A 19072-nucleotide genomic window follows, 5' to 3' on the forward strand; every position below is an offset into this window, starting at 1 on the left:
CCCAATACTGTCCAGACCCCCCCAATACTGCACAGTCCCCCCCAATACTGTCCAGACCCCCCCAATACTGTCCAGTCCCCCCCAATACAGCACAGCCCCCCCAATACAGCAAAGTTCCCCCCAATACTGTCCAGACCCCCCCAATACTGCACAGTCCCCCCATACTGTCCAGATCCCCCAATACAGCACAGCCCCCCCCAATACTGTCCAGACCCCCCCAATACTGTCCAGACCCCCCCAATACTGCACAGTCCCCCCCCAATACTGTCCAGACCCCCCCAATACTGCACAGTCCCCCCCAATACTGTCCAGACCCCCCCAATACAGCACAGCCCCCCCAATACAGCAAAGTTCCCCCCAATACTGTCCAGACCCCCCCAATACTGTCCAGACCCCCCCAATACTGCACAGTCCCCCCCAATACAGCACAGCCCCCCCAATACTGTCCAGAACCCCCCCCCCATACTGCAAGTTACCCCCCATACAGCACAGTCCCCCCTGATGGCTGAGAGTGTTGGGAGCGAGGCTTACCTGAGAGATGTCAGAATGCAGACACCGCGCATGCGCACTCGGGGGTAGGAGATTTCTTAGCAGAAGATATGGCCATCAGATTTCTATACCCCCTCAGTGCGCATGCGCGGTGTCCGAGGCTGTCCTGGCTGGGTGGCGCGTGCGCAGTGTGGGGCAGGGAGATCGAATGAATATTCGGCAGAATCGATCTCCCTGCCCGCTGGTGCGCACGCGCGCTGTCCCATTAGATGCCCTACCTCCCCCCCCTTGTGGCTCCAAGCGCAGGCGCAGTGTATTCTTCGCGCATGCGCAGTACGCGTCCTCATCTCTTTACCGTGATAAAAAATAATCCTACCTGTTCTTCTGCGCCTGCGCGGCGCTCTGCTCCTCCTTCTCCTGCTCCGAAACGTCAGGTCCGGTGCGGCTCCGTCACATCCGGTGCGGCCGCGTCACTTCCGGTATAGAAATCTGACGAGGTATAGTATTCTGACAGAACACCGGGTCCGGTGAAGCGGCAGCTGTCTCCTCTGATCACCCACGGAGGTGGAGTGATGTGCCGGGTGCAGGAACCCGGGGCCATGCTGCTTGCAGAGCCCGGAGAGGCTAAGGGTTCCCAGTACATCTCCACCAATTACATCGGTGAGTGTGTAAAGAGTGACGAAAGGCTGGAGGTAGAGCATTACCGCCTGGGGCAGGAGGACAATTGGTTGAGGAAGCGAACTGGAAAAGGCAAAGGGAAGCAGACTGACAGCGAATCTGACAAGAATGGAGAGGACCATCAAGGAAATCTAGTCTCAGAGGATGGAAATCATGGAGGAGGGGATCTAGAAGGGATTGGGTTTGAGCAGAATGCAATAGGCCAAGAAGAAGGAGAAAGTCGTAGGGATAGTGAAATATCACTTAAGAAAGATGAAGTAGGATATATGAATGATGTTCTGGACCAGAACCATGAGCAACTTGTGAAGGATGCAGGAAACCAAGTTGAGAAGGAACAGGTGAAGAAAGGTGGAGATCAGGTAGGTGAGGAACACTCAAAAGAGGGAGACGATAAGAAAGGTGAGGAACCTTCAAGGGAGGGTGAGGGACACTCAATGGAGGGAGAAGACCAGATAGGTGAGGAACAATCAATAGTGGTAGAAGACCTGAGAGCTGATGAACATGCAGAGGAAGGAGAAGATAAAAGAGGTGAGGGACACTCAAAGAAGGGAGAAGACCAGATAGGTGAGGGACACTCAGAGAATAGAGAAGACCAGATAGGTGAGGGACACTCAGAGAATAGAGAAGACCAGATAGGTGAGGGACACTCAGAGAATAGAGAAGACCAGATAGGTGAGGGACACTCCGAGAATAGAGAAGACCAGATAGGTGAGGAACAATCAATGGAGGGAGAAGACCAGATAGGTGAGGAATCTTCAAGGGAGGGTGAGGAACAGTCAATGGAGGTAGAAGATCAGAGAGCTGAGGAACATGGCAATGGAGAAGGGACCAGTGGAGGTGAGGAACACCTGAAAGAAGGGAAGGTCCAGGGAAGTGAGATACACGTAAAGGAAGAGGCAGTGGAGATAGAACTTGGGGAATATGTGACACATGAAAAGAAACAGGAGGAGGAAGGAGTTGAAAGGCGGAATGATGGTAATAAAAAGATAAGGCGAAAAGATGGCATTAAAAAACGGAGAGGAACAAGCCTTACAAGTGATGTAGAAGAGAAAAAGAGAAGATTTGATGAGTTATACCAGAGTGATAATTCTGTTTTAGAAAATGTGGAAAATCTAGCAAATAATTGGAATCATCAGAAAACTGTAACTTCACGCTCTCTTAGTAATTTCCGTGTTGGGAGGATACCTTTCACTGAGCAGGAAGATGTGGCCATATTGACTTACATAAGGGATTTTGTACCAGCCAGGGGAACAGTGTCTGGTGTACGTTTATGGCAAGAGATGGAAGAGATGAAAGTAGTAAATAGAACTTGGCAGTCAATGAAGCACCGTTACAAGAAATACCTTGTGGAAAACCAGAGTTCTTACATATTGCCTGAATCCAGTGGTTCCCATCAGAATAACGTTACCAGTAGTGTGGAGTTATTTAGGAAAAATAGTTTCAGAAACAGAAGTATATTATTTAGTTCATTTGACTTTTTAAGTCCTGAAAAATCAAGCATGGAAAATGTCAGTCTAGAATCTTCACCTGAGGCCCTGCGTCAAAAAGAGGGAACTAATGTCAGCCGTCTCCAAGGTAATACAGACCATGGAGATGCACAGCAATCTTCTACACCTCTGATAGGTTAGTTAACAGGTTTTAAAAAAATACACTCGAAACACCATAATCACAATATATCATTTTCCGAAATTGATTTTGTTTGACAAAAAAACAAAGATATCCACAGGGTCCAAAGTCCACCACGTTGTTTTGTAACATTGTTCCTTTTTGAAGTTGTTGCACTGTGGTAGCAAGCTCTGCCTGCTAATCATTTTTATTAAATAGGTGATAGTGTTTGTGTTCTGATTTATGGTGTGTAACGGACCGTTTTGCTCACCAGAGGTTAAAAACCGTTTAGGCGATAATCCCCTTCCAGATAGACAAGCAGCTACTGCAATCACCAATCTCCCAAACTGCAAACTGCACGAATTCACCAACTCTCGAACAAGAGACACACGAACACTGGAAGCAGCCGAACAGGAAAGCCCTATGAACAGCTTACACTCCTGGCAATCGGCATACAATCAAATTCCCCCCCCAAGAATGAGACAACACTTCACTTTGAGGGTTAAGCAGGAACTGACTGTCCTGGCACATACAGTCTCTTTTATTCCGAATCCACAACCACAGTACAGCCCACAGGGTATTACAGAACAACCAATCAATCCGTACAATACACACAGACACTCCTACACAAAATCTTCCCCTCTGCCTGTGATATGATTACTGAACACAATGGGTAATCTCCTTATCACAGGCAGAGGAATACAGTTTTTACACAATATTTATAACTTCTAAAATATACATTTCACAAACATAAAACAAATTTTCATAAGCAGCATACTCCAAATACAAACATATGGCAAAATCATCCAAATTAGTCCATTGGTTCAAAAGATAGATCAAAGTCCTTTGTGACCAAATGAAGCATGGCTTTTCTGCCCAAACCAGTTCCACAGTGTCTTCTATCCTGGAGATAATTGAGACGTAATCCAATTATCTCCAAGGACAGAGGCAAAACTCCATTAGCCACATGGCAGACAAAGGACAATAAAAGACATAAAAATACATACTGTTACATTTATCACATAGAACATACACATTCTACCTATCCCCAAATAGCTTAGACCTGAGCGCACATTATTACCGGATGGCACTAAGATCACATGCATACAGTTCAATTGCCATGGAGCCAAAGTCTTTCATACAGTCTTTCAGTATACGGCTGGGCTCCATGGCATAGCTATCTGGGGTAGCATGGCTTTAACAGTCTGCAGAAAGGCACAAATAAACCTATTGGCAGGGAAAATAACAGGTTTGAACTGCAGGGCCATAGTCAGAAGGCAAGAGGCGGGCAAGCAGCCCCCTCCAAGGACACGTGGCGAGGTCGGTTTCGCCACATGGTGCTAGGAGTACCCTCATGCTCTCCCTCTGTAAGTAGTCAAACCATTTTAATGCGGCTTGACAACTAACCATTGTTGACTGCTCTTGCAGCCATAGCCCATGGTGTGAGAGAATCTGGTTAGCTCCGCAGAACCAAGCATGACTACACAGGAAGAGAAGTAACTGAGAGTGTCTACTGAGTGCTCTTGGCTAAAGAGCACAGTTCTACATTGGACACGTTTTACTCTGCAAATACCTCATGCTTTCCCTTTACAGGAGTGTGGAAATTGGGGAGGGGGAGCAGGGTGGTATCTTCTTGTCCGATGATACAAGCGGTAGCTCAATCTGCTTTTCTGCAATGAAAATCTACTCAACCTGACAAAGATTCATTTCAAATTGAAAAAAAAATTGAGTACCATGCTTAGACCTGGACATTGGCAGGGTTATTTAACTAAACTCAGAATTTTCCTCAATTAAATCTAAATTTAAAAAATTGAGTCAAAAATAGCTGAACTGGAAAAATTCTCCAATTCCGTTATAAACACAAATGCTTACTCACTGCTGCTGTATGAGAGTTAGATAATCACTCCACTAGTTGTGTGTGTGTATATATATATATATATATATATATCTTGTTTGAGCTACTTTAAAATCCACCACTCGTTAAGGGTAATCGTGTGATAAATCAGGTTTAACTTCATCGGTCATCTATCAACTTGGCAGATGTAATAAGGTGTGATTTTGCAGATTGTCAACTTCCAAATTTAGATTAGTTGATTCGAATGTGAGCACAGGTTGCAATTAAATTCATTCACCCACTATTCTGGTTTAAAAACAAGAGGGGGTTCAAATGATTTCCAAGCAAAAAACAAGAAAAGAAGGATCCGTTCAGGCTTTTTAGAGTATTCAAATTAGGCAGCAAATTAAGCCAGATTAGGTATTTAAATTCTTTCCTCCTTTGCTCAGTAAAAAAGAAAAAGCAAGGAGAAAACTATCTATTTTTTTTCTTTTTTTTTATTCTTTGGGTGTTGGTATCCACTCCTGGTTTAAGCAATTAGATTGTTTGCTCCTTGCTTTTTCTTTTTTACTGCCTATCTATTCAACCTAAGGTGTGGGTTGTTTCACCAGTTGTTTAGTGGATATACCCCCTTTCTTTAGACCATAACTTTTCCTTCCTATTTATCCAAGAGGAAGTATTTCCCCTTGGTTTCTTTTATATTTTTATCCCTCCTTTGCTCAGTATAGTAAAGTGTTTGTTTAAAATTGTAAGGAGCCGCCTTTACAAAAAAAAAAAAGTAAATAACATACTCAAAAATGTGTTGTAAGTACTGCTGCCCCTAAGCAATTATCAGACCCAACATTAACACTCTCAGGCATCCCAGTGCATATAAAAGGAATCAGCAAGGGAAAAGGGAGAGGAATAAAAAAATGCAATCTTTGGCAGATGTCAGCTCCCTCTGCCGACGTCAGCGGAGCCGAATGTGCAAGTGCCGCGCACGCAGTCAAGCTGTCAATAGGAAAGCATTTTTCAATGCTTTCCCATGGACGCTCCCCGTGATGGAGGCATAATATGCCTCCAGCATCGCAGATGCGCCACTAGTGGCTGTCCGGAAGACAGACACTAGAGGCTGGCTTAACCCTGCAATATAAACATAGCAGTTTCTCTGAAACTGCTATGTTTGCATCTGCAGGGTTAAAACCTGAGGGACCTGGCACCCAGACCACTTCATTGAGCTGAAGTGGTCTTGGTGACTATAGTGTCCCTTTAACCCCTTAAGGACACATGACATGTGTGACATGTCATGATTCCCTTTTATTCCAGAGGTTTGGTCATTAAGGGGTTAAAGACATCAGGAACATGGCTCAATCATGTCAGACAGGTAAGGGATGAAAAATGTCTTAGTAAAGAACTATGGATAGGAGCAAGTGGTTCATACCACTGGGTACTACTACATTGAACTGCTGCAGGTGGTCAGTTAGGGCACAGAAACAAGAGATAAAACAAGCAAACAAAACAGATCATTATCATATATAGCATTGTGTACAGTGAGTTCTGTGATAAAACTGCAAAGCTGCAGGTAAAGCTTGTGGGCCACTCATCCAATGCCCAGAGATGGAGATTCCCAGCTCCTATCACTGTCAGCCACTCCGATGAGACTTCTCCTCTTAGACCAAGCCTCCAGACCGTCCAGCTCGATCTTCTCCATGATAACATCCCAGCTTTCGGCCACAACTCGTAGCAGTCCCATGGCTCCACTCTGATCTGCACTTAACACAGTGGTCTCTTACTATTTCTCCTTTGTAACGCCAGCCTGGGGATGCCCTGACATAAGGCTTCGAACAGCAGGATGGCTACGGTGCGCCGTGATGAGGCCTGTAGGAGCAGAGGCAAGTCCTCGAGCCCGGACCCTCTTCAAGAATTTCTTGCATATGTGATAATACATCATGTATGTTGGTGACAGTGGGGTGGTGTACAATGGTTGTATGCCCTGGCAGGGTCAGCACTGGTAAGCTTTATGTTTTGAGGGGATGATCACTCAAATACTCCATTGGGGACTTGGATATCCCCTACTGGTCCATGGGGGTGGGGGGGAGGAACCAGGCAAGGACGGCGATTGGCTGCCTCCCCCCTTGATCGTGACTACAGGCTGCAAAGGAGCTGATCAGTGGCTCTATCCACATAATTAATGTAGAAAGGTAGCAAGCTGTCGGCAGGATGTTCCCCAGGGTGTAAAGCAAGATTTTGCCTGAAAAAAAGAACAGTCCAGTTTTGGGCTGAATATTAGGATTGTCCTAAGGATCGTCTGCACCATGCGGCTGTTTTGGTTTGCTTTCAGGCCCCACCCCCTGTAGTTGCCTTTTATCCACCATTGGGATAATTGGAATCTTTGTAGAAGGACATAATATCCAGAAGAAGCAGGAACTCAGTGGTAGTAGTAGCCAACACACTTTTATTTCAATATATTTATATTAAAAAAAATAAAAAAATACAAAGCCTATATTTCAACCATATAGGTCTAGCTCAGGTGCAATCTAAACAATACTGGCAGCATGTGTTTATATACCCTATGCAAAAAATCAAATTTTCGACAGTTGTGTTTGTGCTTCTTGTAATATGTGTGTTGGTTTGCTTGCTGTGTGTGTGTGTTGGTGTTTTTGCTGGCATATAGTATGTGTACGCTGGCTGTGTCAACTGTATGTAATGTGCATTGTCCCATATGAACCTATGCCCACTAACCTATGTCCATACCAGCCTCTGCCCTTAGTGTCATGTCCAGTTATAACCTATGCCATACTTGTCACGTCTTTTATAGCATTTGCCTTTTCACCCCAGTTTTATGCCAACCTCTGTCTTCCTTGCTATTAGACAAAAAGCTTTTAGTCTCCCACCAACTAAACCCCTGTTCCTTCTCTTTCCATTACTCCACTGCCTGTTATGTTCCAAAATATCCTCCATACTCTCCTTATAAACAGTCATGCCATCTTTCAGCTATAGCCCATTCCACTCTGTGCCATTTTCTCACCTCACTCTCAGGTTAGCAGAGAGCGGCTGAATTAATATGCGTAAGGCAGTGGGTTGGGGAGATATGACAAACCATAATTTCTTACAGAAAAACTAGTTACGGCGCACTCAGACATGTAAAAATTCACAACTAAGAAGGCTACTCTAAAACGCCTATCTAAGAGAATAAATATGGGGATTTAGTTCCACCATATGGCCATATGATGTTAAGCCCACTACTGCTTCAAAGTACCCCAATATCAGTGGGTCCTACGCTAATAACAAAAATGTGGGAGATAAATTAAATAGTACTAGTGCTAAACATAAGCAACAGTGTATTAAATTAATTTCTTTGTAAGAGCAAAGTGAGTATACAATAAAGAGTGATAAAAGCAATTAAAAACAGTGTAACAACTAAACAATTAAAGTGTTGGTGCTTGAATGAGTATACTCACATTTGCAGATAATATCTGTGCTGCATGAAGAAAATAATAAAAGTGACATGACTATAAAACTCCTCCTATTTATACACACCTGTGGCCACCTCTATGGCCATATGGTGGAACTAAATCCCCATATTTATTCTCTTAGATAGGCGTTTTAGAGTAGCCTTCTTAGTTGTGAATTTTTACATGTCTGAGTGCGCCGTAACTAGTTTTTCTGTATGAATTTTGGTCACTGCGGCAGCACCTTTCATGCATAATGCATCTTTCGGGTGTGCCCCCAATCTCTCCTTTGATCAAACCATAATTTCTTGACACTATTTTCTCCACCCCTGACAGCTATAGTCCTCCTCTATATCAGCATTGCCGCTTGCGTAAAGCACGGATACAGAGCAAAACACCTGAATGCCCAGCGCCCAGAACTCGCATGTCCCAGGCAGCAGCTATACAAATTACACATTCCTGCTACAGGAAAAGACGAAATGTGGTACAGGTGCCTGGACAACCTATTTCTAAAAAAAAATAAGCATAACCACTATAGGGGGCTTTAGTTTTAAATACTCTGATTTGAGTATTCCCCAGCAAAGACTCACAGATTTTGTTAGAGAAAAAGGGGAGGGCTTTGAAATGCTGCAGACAAGAGATCTACAACTTAAAAACCTCTTCTGTCACTTACCTGAGTCCAGTGCTGATGTCTGTCGGCGCTGGCTCGGACTCCACCTCCGCTCTTCCACCGCCGCCGTCAGCCGGCAGGGGAGACCTAATGCGCATGCTTGGCAATGGCCGCGCTCAAATTAGGACTTCCCCCGTGACGCTGGACATCCTCATACGTAGTGTGAGGACATCCAGCATCTGTTAGGCGACCAAAAGTCGCCTATCGATCCGGAAGTTCCTCTAGTGGCTGTCTGGTAGTCGGCTACTAGAGGTGGAGTTAACTCCCTTTAATGTGGGCACTCTTAGCTCATCTGTCAGTCTGGGGATACTAATTGTGGCCCCAGCTGAAATAAGAGAACCTCAGGCATCCACTGATAAATCAGGAGTTCTGTGGTACCAGCAGGTTGGGTGCCGGACTATAGTTTGAAATTTTTTTTAACGAATTCCTATACATACTGAGACAGACACATAAACATATACAGACACACATACTAACATACATACATACATACAGACACAAACACGCATAAAGACACACATACATACACAGACAGACACACACACACACACACAGAGCCCTACATACATACTGAAATACATACTGACATACAGACACAGACATACTGAAATACATACACACAGATAGACACATACTGACAGACACACATACACACACACAGACATACATACTGACATATTGAAATACATACACATAGACAGACAGACATACAGATAGACACATACATACACACACACACACAAATCCATACATACATACTGACATACATACAGATAGACACATACTGATATACAGACATATATATATATATACACACACACAGCTAATTTTTCTTTTTTTTGCAGGAGGGTGGCTGATGGGAGTCGGCGTGGCTCTTCGGTCCTCGCGGCCTGTCTTTCTTCCCTCCTGCGTGGAGGGAGCTGGGAGGAAGTGACTGGCCATCACTTCCACCCAGCACTACTTTGCGGCTGCAATTTTTTTAAAGAGGCCCGGTCGCCCTAAATGCTTGGGCTCGGTTCAGGACCCTGGCGGTCTGGACTTGGCCCGCGGGCCGTAGTTTGAGGACCCCTGGCATAGACTGTCATGTGTTCCTTAAGTGATTATGCAACTTGCACCAAATATTATTAGCAAAATGCTTGGGAATAATTCTAGCCCACAGACTAGACAATAATGTGCAGTTTTTTGCTGCTGGTGCTAAGGCCAGTAAGGTATTAAAACAAATATAAAGGGGGGAAGGGGTGTCCACAGAACAATAATATTTATTTTTATAAATCAGTGATAAGACTCCCAACTTGCAGAGGAGCGCTACAAAATTAATAACAGAAAGTGAAGATTTTAATTCGGAAGAAAGTAATCCCGAAGGTTCTAACCATCTCTGAGGGGACATATTATACAAATACATGCATTACCCTCTCTTGTAACTTGTTCATCAAAGCGGCACTGTCACCGTCTGGGGACTTTGCATAATTTGCAAAAACTCCTGACGGTGACATCGCCAGTGGGGTTCTGGTGGCCGGATGGCAGGCAAAGGTGAGTTCCACTTACCTGAATCTGTCCCTTGTGGGCGCTGCCATCCTCTTAAGACCGGACCTCTTCTACACCTGGCACTTCAGCTGCCAGGAGTCAACATCACTACTGTACAGTCGTGCATGCGCGAGAGTACTGCAGAAAGGTCTATGGATGATCTTGTGAGGGGTAGCTCTGCTCCATGTCAAAAAGTGTGAGGCATGGGCAGGTTTCAGGATTTTAGTGAAATTCCAGCACAGTCATTAAGGTTCTATCTTTCTGAAATTCCCATTTTGCAGGGGGGCTGGCATTGTCACTATAAAATAGCACTATTGTCACTCTGACCACGTCATCTCAATGACCGGACAGTGGTCCTGTCATTTTAACCCTTCAATAACCACACAGTCATTATGAGTATTTCATACAGTTTCTTTCTTTATAAAATACAAATTTTTGTAGGGCGAGTGACAGTGCCGCTGTAACGGAGTACTTTACAATTTCAATTAAAGGATCACTATAGGCACCCAGACCACTTCAGCTCAATGAAGTGATCTGGGTGCCAGGTCCATCTAGGGTTAACCCTGCAGCATTAGGGTTAATCCAGCCTCTAGTGGCTGTTTCATTGACAGCCGCTAGAGGCGCTTCTCACTGTGATTTTCTCAATGCTTTCCTATGGACTGATTGAATGCGCGCGCGGCTCTTGCTGCGCATTTGACGGATGACGTCGGAAGAGGGAGTTGGAAGAGGGAGTACCCAGCGCCGAGGGAGTCTGGCGCTGGAGAAAGGTACGAATTTAACCTCTTCCTCCCCCTTCAGCCCAGCGGGAATGGGACCCTGAAGGTGGGGGGGACCCAAAGACCCTATAGTGCCAGGTAAACAAGTTTGTTTTCCTGGCACTATAGTGGTCCTTTTAGTGGTCTGGATGCTGTGGTCCTGTTTATATATTATTATTATTTTTTTTTTAATTCTTTATTTTGTTGTGCGTAGGTTTTCAAACAAGCACTTTGCTGCCATTTCAGTAGTAACAAGCTTATATATATGTATACATGTAATGTTAAATGAGATAAAACATGGCATAAGGTTAAAAGCACATTTTCAGATAAGGCGTAACAGGAATGGGTAACAGTGAAAATTAGTCACAGTGGAGTTGGTCTAGCTGTGTGTGGTAGTCGGTTAAGCAGTCTGTGTGATACGTTGTAGTCTACTATGGGACTAGCTATTTGTGGTACGGCTTGCATGCTGGGCAGTCTGTGTGGTTTACAGGCCCTACAGTAGCTTCTGTCAGCAGTGTAAGAAATATGATAGGTTCTAGCGTGTTAGGGCTTTGGATAATGTCGTGGTGGTGCGATCTGCCTCGGCATAGGGACAAGAAACCCCTAACCATGGGGGGGGTTTATGCTTGTTTGGACTATGTGTCCAGTTGGGTGTTTTTAAGGCAACCAGTCTTAGTGGTAGTATAACTCAAGTAGCGTCAGTGGAGTAATCCGTCCTACAGGTAACGATATAGTAACTTAAAATAAAAGGCATAATAAAACATGAGACAGTGGTAATAGTGTAATATTGGAGTCTTTTCCTCCATTGGGACGGGGATGGAGTGAAATATTAGCCCATCTTAATTAAATCTAGTGTTTTATCAACCGGTTAGTGTTCATGTGCCCAGTGCCCCCAGTTCACTTGTTCCCGGGGTATCAGGGGAGGCAGTCATGCGTTCCATGCGGTCTCCTTGGTGTTTTGGGGTCTGGTGCTGCAAGCCGAGGGTTTTCAAAAATTTGGAGGCTTCCTCAGGCGATGAGAGGACGTGAGTTGTCCCTGCACGGGTGACTTCCATAGACCCTCCTGCTCCCCACTTGTAGGCTATGCCTGCGGCACGTAGCTGTGTTGCTGTTGGACCGTATGATTTGCGCCACAGTAGTGTGGCCCTAGATAAGTCCTGATAGAAGGTTAGCTCTGTGCCTTCGAAGGGCAGTGGCGTTCGGTCTTTAAGCGCTGCCATAATATGAAGCTTGTCCTGAACTGTGACGCACCTTAAGATGACGTCTCGTGCTGCCGGTGTTTTCAGATGAGTGTAGGTCGGGAGCCGGTAGATGCCGTCTATGGCGATTTTCTTTGCAGCTGCGTGGGGGAGTATGCTGGCTAGAAGACGCCTTACGTAGTGAGGCAGTTCTTCTGCAGTGATTGCATTTGGAATTCCCCTGATTTTGATGTGCATTCTCCTTTGTCTGTCTTCTATGGTCGCCATTTTAAGTGCCACAAGTTTTTGGTGATGCTGTATAGTTAGAACCTGTTCATCTAGTGTTGTCAGGTGTGTTTTAACCTCCCCTAGTTCTTGCTCTGTAGTAGTTACCCTATCTGTAACCAGTTGTACCTCTGTCTTGAGGAGGGCAGTGTCAGCTGCTAAAAGCTTGTGGATGTCAGCAAGCAGGAGTTTGAGGTCCCCCTTAGTGGCTGGAGCTGCATCTTCAGGGGAGTCAGGCTGCTGTACCTGTGCTGGCCGTGTGGCCTGGGGGGGTCTCCTGTCCCCTCCGCTCCTGGTGGGGAGCGTGAGCTGGCTCCTGTTCTCCGCCCGCAGTCATGGGAGCGGAGCGTGGCGGCGCCGGGCGTTGCAGCAGCGCGCCGATATCCCCTCCACCAGGTGCTGGTTTTTGGGATCTGCGTCCCATTGCAGGTATGAGCGCCGGCGTTTCAGTGGGTGAGGGGGGTGATGGAGGTCCTACCCTCTCTGCTCGCGGCCAGAACAGAAATTCCTCCAGGTCCCGGATCACTGGCGAGGTGTAGGCCCCGGTTTTGCGTTTCCGTTTGGGGAGCTTGTGGGGCTGCAAAAAAGGCATCTGCTGGTGCCTCTTGCCTTGCTGGTTCCGATTATGTGGGTTGTAGGGCTGGATGGGTGCCCGTTTCGCAGATTTTGCCTGGATTAAGTTGCCGGTTCGGGAGAGATGGAAAATGGCATCTGGTGCCGTGTGCTAGCAGGCTCCGCCCCCCCTCCTGTTATATTTTAACCATGCAATGTAAAACGTGTGTGTCCTTTTTTTTTTTTTTTTATTAAACTGCATTGTTTACATTGCAGGTTTAAATCCACCTCTAGTAACTGTCTTCCTGATGGCCACTAGATGTGCTTCCTTCTCAAGATTAGGTAAAACTCTGTCTGGGAATCAAATGCTGCTGTTGGCAGAATGTGATTGGAGGAGTGTGAAGTTAGGCTGCGCATGTGTGTTTCTCATAGATATTGCTTGTCTATGAGAACAAATGGATCAGAGGAAATATTCAAAGTCAGAGCGAATATCTGCAGCAGTTTAGGCGCTGGGAACGAGGTAAGTAATCTTTATTTGACCTTTTTTATCCCTTTTCCCTAATGTAAAGAAACGCAAACAAAAGGGAACTAAAAGTCTGATTATTATTATTATTATTGGTCTAATGGAAATCTGACTGACATTTTTTGTAGTCCATTATTTTATTAATTGGGCTATCGACCTTTTAGATCAACATCAGTAATCAAAATGTGTGAACGGACGGTAATACACTTGATTGGTTAACAGAAAGAATGTGTTAGTCTCACTCACATACGTGGAGCCACTTATAAAGCTGGCTCGGACTGCACGCCTTGAGCAAATCACTGCTTGGACTTTAGCTGGGTTCTTCCCAAAGTTTGATCTGATGTGCCACCAGGAACGCAGGTTCAGGGGGTTACAATATTAGGATAACGATAAAAAACCAGCGTATCAAACACTCAGGTATTCACAGTGCCGACGTCCTTTCTTTCCGTGGCAAGTATTTGAAAAAAAGCCAGGTAAAATAAAACAAAAAATTGACTAATACACAATAAATTCATACACAAAATATGTTTATTGTTTGCACCTCGCGTGTTATATTATATGATGGTAACACATGGTAATGTTGTACAGCTGTAATCTTGAACACATGCATAATAAAGAAATTTACAAAAAAAAATAAAAAATTCATACACAAATTAATAAAATAAGGGTGCTGCCTTGGTCCCTCCGCCCTCTGCGTTTCGTCCTGGACAGGACTTCTTCAGGGAAAAATGAAGGTTTCAGACCATTTTTGTTTTCTGTTTAATTTAATTTCAGAGATTTACTACATTTTGGGTAATATTATTTTAATCTCTTTGAGTGTTCTCACCATTCTTTCTGTTAACCAATCACTTCTATCTGTTTAGTGGTTATTGTGGCCCACTAAGGTGATTGTAGCACCAGCACTTTATTTACTTTTAGGAAATTTCACTTCTGTATTGGATAATACACTTGTTTTTTTTGTTTTTGTCTATATCACTATGGAGCTGTGTACAAACATCTCTTTACATTTCTCTTTAACCCCTTAAGGACCAAACTTCTGGAATAAAATGGAATCTTGACATGTCACACATGTCATGTGTCCTTAAGGGGTTAAGGAAATTATGTTCATGCAATGTGAAATTTAAAGTTTTGTCAGTTCCTAGGTTTATGAGATTTTTTTTAATTGCAATTTTTGAAATGTAATTTTTCTATATGTCCTTATTTGCATTGTCTTTAGGGGGCAGCAATGAATTGGTTATGATCAACAAAAATGCTGATGTAACTTCTAATGGGGATTCAGAAGAACTACACATATTTGAGATTGCAAACATGGAATTTGAGGTAAGGAATTGGTTAACAGCGCTGTCTATATCCATTTCTAAACTTGGGGTTATTTTATTTATTGTATTATTTGCTTGAAATGAAGGAACACTTTCTTTTTCTTTGCTAACCATTTTTTTCTGTAAATATAGAAATTTGCAAGCATAGTAAAAGATCTAAGGCAGATTTTGGAATCTGGACATAATAGCTAAAATAATCCAGAACTACACACTCTATTATCTGTAATCTGTCGCAGTGGATCAAAGAAGGTGCTTGATCGTGGGCATGCTCTTTTGTAGCCAGATCTGCCATGTTTACTTGACTTTAAATATCTAATAATTTCTTTATTCGTTGACCAGCTAGCAGAATGTCTAGATACAATTGATAGATTAATATTTGCCTCTTATTATTGGATTAGCCTATTTTAAATTTTTAAAAAAAATTTAAACCTCACCTTGCTGGGCATTAATTTTTGCCATATAAAGTAGTTGCTTCTTAAATATGTTTATATTGCTTGGCAGTCCAATATGTTTTACCACTTCTTGTGTTTTGAGTATCTGGGTAACTGGAAAACTAATTAGAAATGTCTCTCCAAAAAGTGCAATTTCCTTGTCAACTGGTAACTATTCTTTATTTAGGGATGAGGTCAGGACACCACCTGGTGACCATGTTTGATAATTCATATTCAGATGATAGTTTGCAGAGCATTTATTTCTCACTTATGTTTGCTTTGTGTTTAGGGGTCTATTTTAATTATCAAAAGGTCACACTTTTTTTTTTCTCTTGTGTAGGTTGAAGATGAGCACAAAGTTGCCTTAAAACAGAGCCTGGGACTAAAGGAATTTGTGATGGAGAATGACTCGATAAGCCCTGATAGTCTTACACAGGTGGATGAGGTCTCTTCAAGTCCTGATCTTTCTCAGGGTGAGAGTCTTCAGAAGGCCCTACATGATATGATGTCAGAGTTCAAGCTTACCCTATGTGATGTCACTCAGGCCCTTATTAAGAACAATGGTGAAGTTCTTTCCACTAAGTATTTCCTGCAGACAGGGACTCGACCTGATGGGTATCCTATTTGGGTACGAAAGGATGATTTGGACCTTAAGAAGGACGATCCAACTTTTGTGGAAAGACTGGTGCAAAAATATGGTGCAGACAATGTAGCCAAAAGAATGGCTTTTCTGGCCAGCTGAAAAAGAGAACTGAGACTAAAATAAATACCTTTTTCTTTGAAGAGGACAATTAGAGCATTACATTGCTGTTTTGTTTTCTGGCAGTGGTTTAGTTTATAAAATGAAGGTCCACCTTGAGTTCAATCTGAAAGAATGAGAAGTACACCATATCAGAGCTGTTGCTGGACTTTTTTTTTTAGTTGTTTTTGCTTTGTAACCATATATGCATAACAGTTGTTTAAGTTCATATTGTCACCATTTTCTATAGATATATTTTCAAACTGTGCATGGTTAGCCATTTTTCATCTAATATTACAGACTGACAGTCTCAGTAGTTGCTATTATCTGCTACCATTGAGAGCAGTGTTGAAAGCTCTAGATGAAAGGGACAAGGCTAACCTTTGGTACTGTAGGTACTGTGCACCATGTTTCTCACAAGGCTCAGCTCAGACAGCTACTGTGTTTTGAAAGCTTACACATCACGGAACTGCAGTGTAGGAATTGTGGATCTCATTGACATTCTGCTACTTTTATTTATTTACTTAGGATTACTTTGAACAGAAGGCAGAGGGCGGGATATGCCACTTTTATGTTAAGCTGTTGCATTTAAACAGCACCAAAGACCACTGCAGACAGGGGGGGGGGGGGGGTTCAGAGCATCACAGTTAAATTTCCATCCCAGGCAATGTTGTTAGTCAGCCAGGCGCCCAAAGTGCTAAACTGTATGTTAAAGGTAGTAAGTGGAACGGTTAGAAATAGTGTCAAAGTTAGACGCTAGTCTGTGTGGTATCTGGAACATGCATTTTCAATAATGGTGCTGCTGTAGAAACCACAATTTATACAAAATACAGACTAAGGTGCTATTCATTAATCTGTATTTTGCATACATTTTGGTCTCTACAGTAGCACCATTGCTGGGAAATGCATATTCTGGGTGTGCCCCCAATCCTGCCCCCGTTGCCTTTTATATTTATTTGTTTACTTTTTTTTTTTTTGCTGATCTGTATGGTGACTTAGATGTCTCTTCACCAAAAAGCTCCTCTGGGAAGCAAGCAAATACGTCAAAATGAGCTTATGTCTCCAATAAGTTCCCTAAAAGTCTGGCAAAGGTGTACATATAGGATGTTTCTGTACTCTGTTGATGAAACAGAATTCATACTTGGGGTCTTTGAAGTAGTAAAAGGCCCGGGATATTCACCATTATATGTCACATGTTTGTTTTTTGTTAAATTAAAATAAATTCTTCCACTACATTCAACAGAAATTGCTTATGTAATGCCAAATGCAAAGACTCAAAATACCCAGTATAAAGGGACACTATAGTGTAGGGACAAATGTGTATTCCTAACACTATAATGTTGAAATTCCTGTTCAGACGCTCGCCCCCTATAAAAAGGGTTAAAAAGTACCTTTTTTTTTTTCCAGCATCGCGCGGGTCTTCTTGCGACTGGTTTCACTCCTGCTCTACCTTCTTGGCTGAGATCGGAATTAACAATCCCGGCCAATCCAATTCTTTCCCATAGCATTTCGAGGCTAATGTGCATTTGCAGCACAATGCCGTGCTTGGCCAATCAGCATCTCCTCATAGAGATACATTGAATCAATGCATCTCTATGAGGAACATTCAGCGCCTGTAGAGCGTGCTGCACACAGTGAGTAACGACCATTAGAGCTATATATACATTTGACTCGGTGGTGATATTTGCTTTTACTAACCCCGTTAAGCACTATAGAATTGTTTCCTATGTGAGGTGTACAGAGGATGTAAGTAGAAAATAAACTTAAGCCCATTGCACTCCTGGTCAGCTATAGCTGCCATCCCGAGATACTTTGTGCGAATCCTCATCAGTTCCACATTTTTTACCATGTATGCTTGAATGCAGGGAATCTCAGAACGTTTTAGAAATTGCATCTGCTGCTATATTTAATGCAAATCCAAGCTAAATACTGAGGACATTATTTCTACTTACATCACGTTATTTTATTTGCTAATTATTTCACCTTAATTACATTAACCAAGAAACTGGGACATTTTCCAAGATCATGGCTGAGCTTTGTGTAGACATGTATAAAAGCCTTTTGCATATACCGATTTCTTCAACGCATGCCCTTAAACAGTAAAAACATGTGACTTTTATGAGTAACGCTGAAACAAAGGTCAGCAGCTGTTTTACAATTTAAGTGTCACTCTAAACACCATCACAAAAAAGTTACTGTAGCTCTAAGACAACCGCTTGGAGCTGTTAATTCTGCAGCCAGAATGTTCTTCTGTAGAGTCCTCATATCCATTTCAACCTAGTGTTGTGTGAGTGGCATGAGCACGATGGTTGACGATTGGTGCTAAGATGTAACTGCTGAACCATTCTCCCAAAAGGTGATTATAACCACTGTGGAGTGTTTCGTCATGCAACAATTACACTGCATCATCTTAAAGAGTGAGAATGTCTTAAAGGGATACTCCAGGCATCCAAACCAGTTCAGCTAATTAAAGTAGTCTGGGTGCAGCGCCCCTATTGCACTTAGTGCTGCTATGTAAAACATTGCAGTTCCAGAGAACTGTAATGTTTACATTGCAGCTCTAAGTCTGCCCTCTGTGGCTGTCTAACAGACCTCCAGCGTCAGATTTTCCCCATAGGAAAGCATTGATTAAAGCTTTCCTATGGGGAGGTCTAATGCGCGTGCATGCGGTCATTGCCGTACATGCACTTTAAGTCTCCATCTGACAGCGGGGGAGGAGCGTGGGCGGAGCCTGACCCAGCACCGAAGGACATTGGCGCTGGATTCAGGTAAGTAGCTGAAGGGGTTGAAGCGGGAGGGAGGGGGTTTATTTTCCTGGCACTGGAGAGTCCCTTTAATGTCTTCCTTACCACTGCAGCGGTGCCCAAATGACCTATTATGCCCTTCCTAACAATTTTGTCCTGTCTCTTTTTTTTTTTTTTTTTTTTCTTGTTTTAAATTGTGGTGTTTCTGATGTGTAAAAAGCAAGTGCATTTTTTTCTTCCCAAACAAAAGTTTCCATTACACACAGAGTGGCAGATATTCTAATACAGGCCCTCCTATATAGAAAAAAGGAACAC

General features: G+C 43.3%; 1 protein-coding gene across 1 annotated transcript; it reads left to right on the forward strand.

Moving 5' to 3' along the window:
- The first annotated feature begins 815 nt into the window (after nucleotides 1-815).
- On the forward strand, nucleotides 816-17259 carry LOC134585295 (telomeric repeat-binding factor 2-interacting protein 1-like). Its single transcript, XM_063440711.1, has 4 exons — nucleotides 816-928; nucleotides 1004-2790; nucleotides 14741-14844; nucleotides 15615-17259. Exons 1-4 carry the CDS (start codon nucleotides 816-818, stop codon nucleotides 16014-16016), a joined length of 2406 nt encoding a protein of 801 aa, XP_063296781.1. The 3' UTR covers nucleotides 16017-17259.
- The last annotated feature ends 1813 nt before the right edge of the window (nucleotides 17260-19072 follow it).

This window comes from Pelobates fuscus, unplaced genomic scaffold (genome assembly GCF_036172605.1).
Source record: "Pelobates fuscus isolate aPelFus1 unplaced genomic scaffold, aPelFus1.pri scaffold_35, whole genome shotgun sequence".
Taxonomy (NCBI): Eukaryota; Metazoa; Chordata; class Amphibia; order Anura; family Pelobatidae; genus Pelobates; species Pelobates fuscus.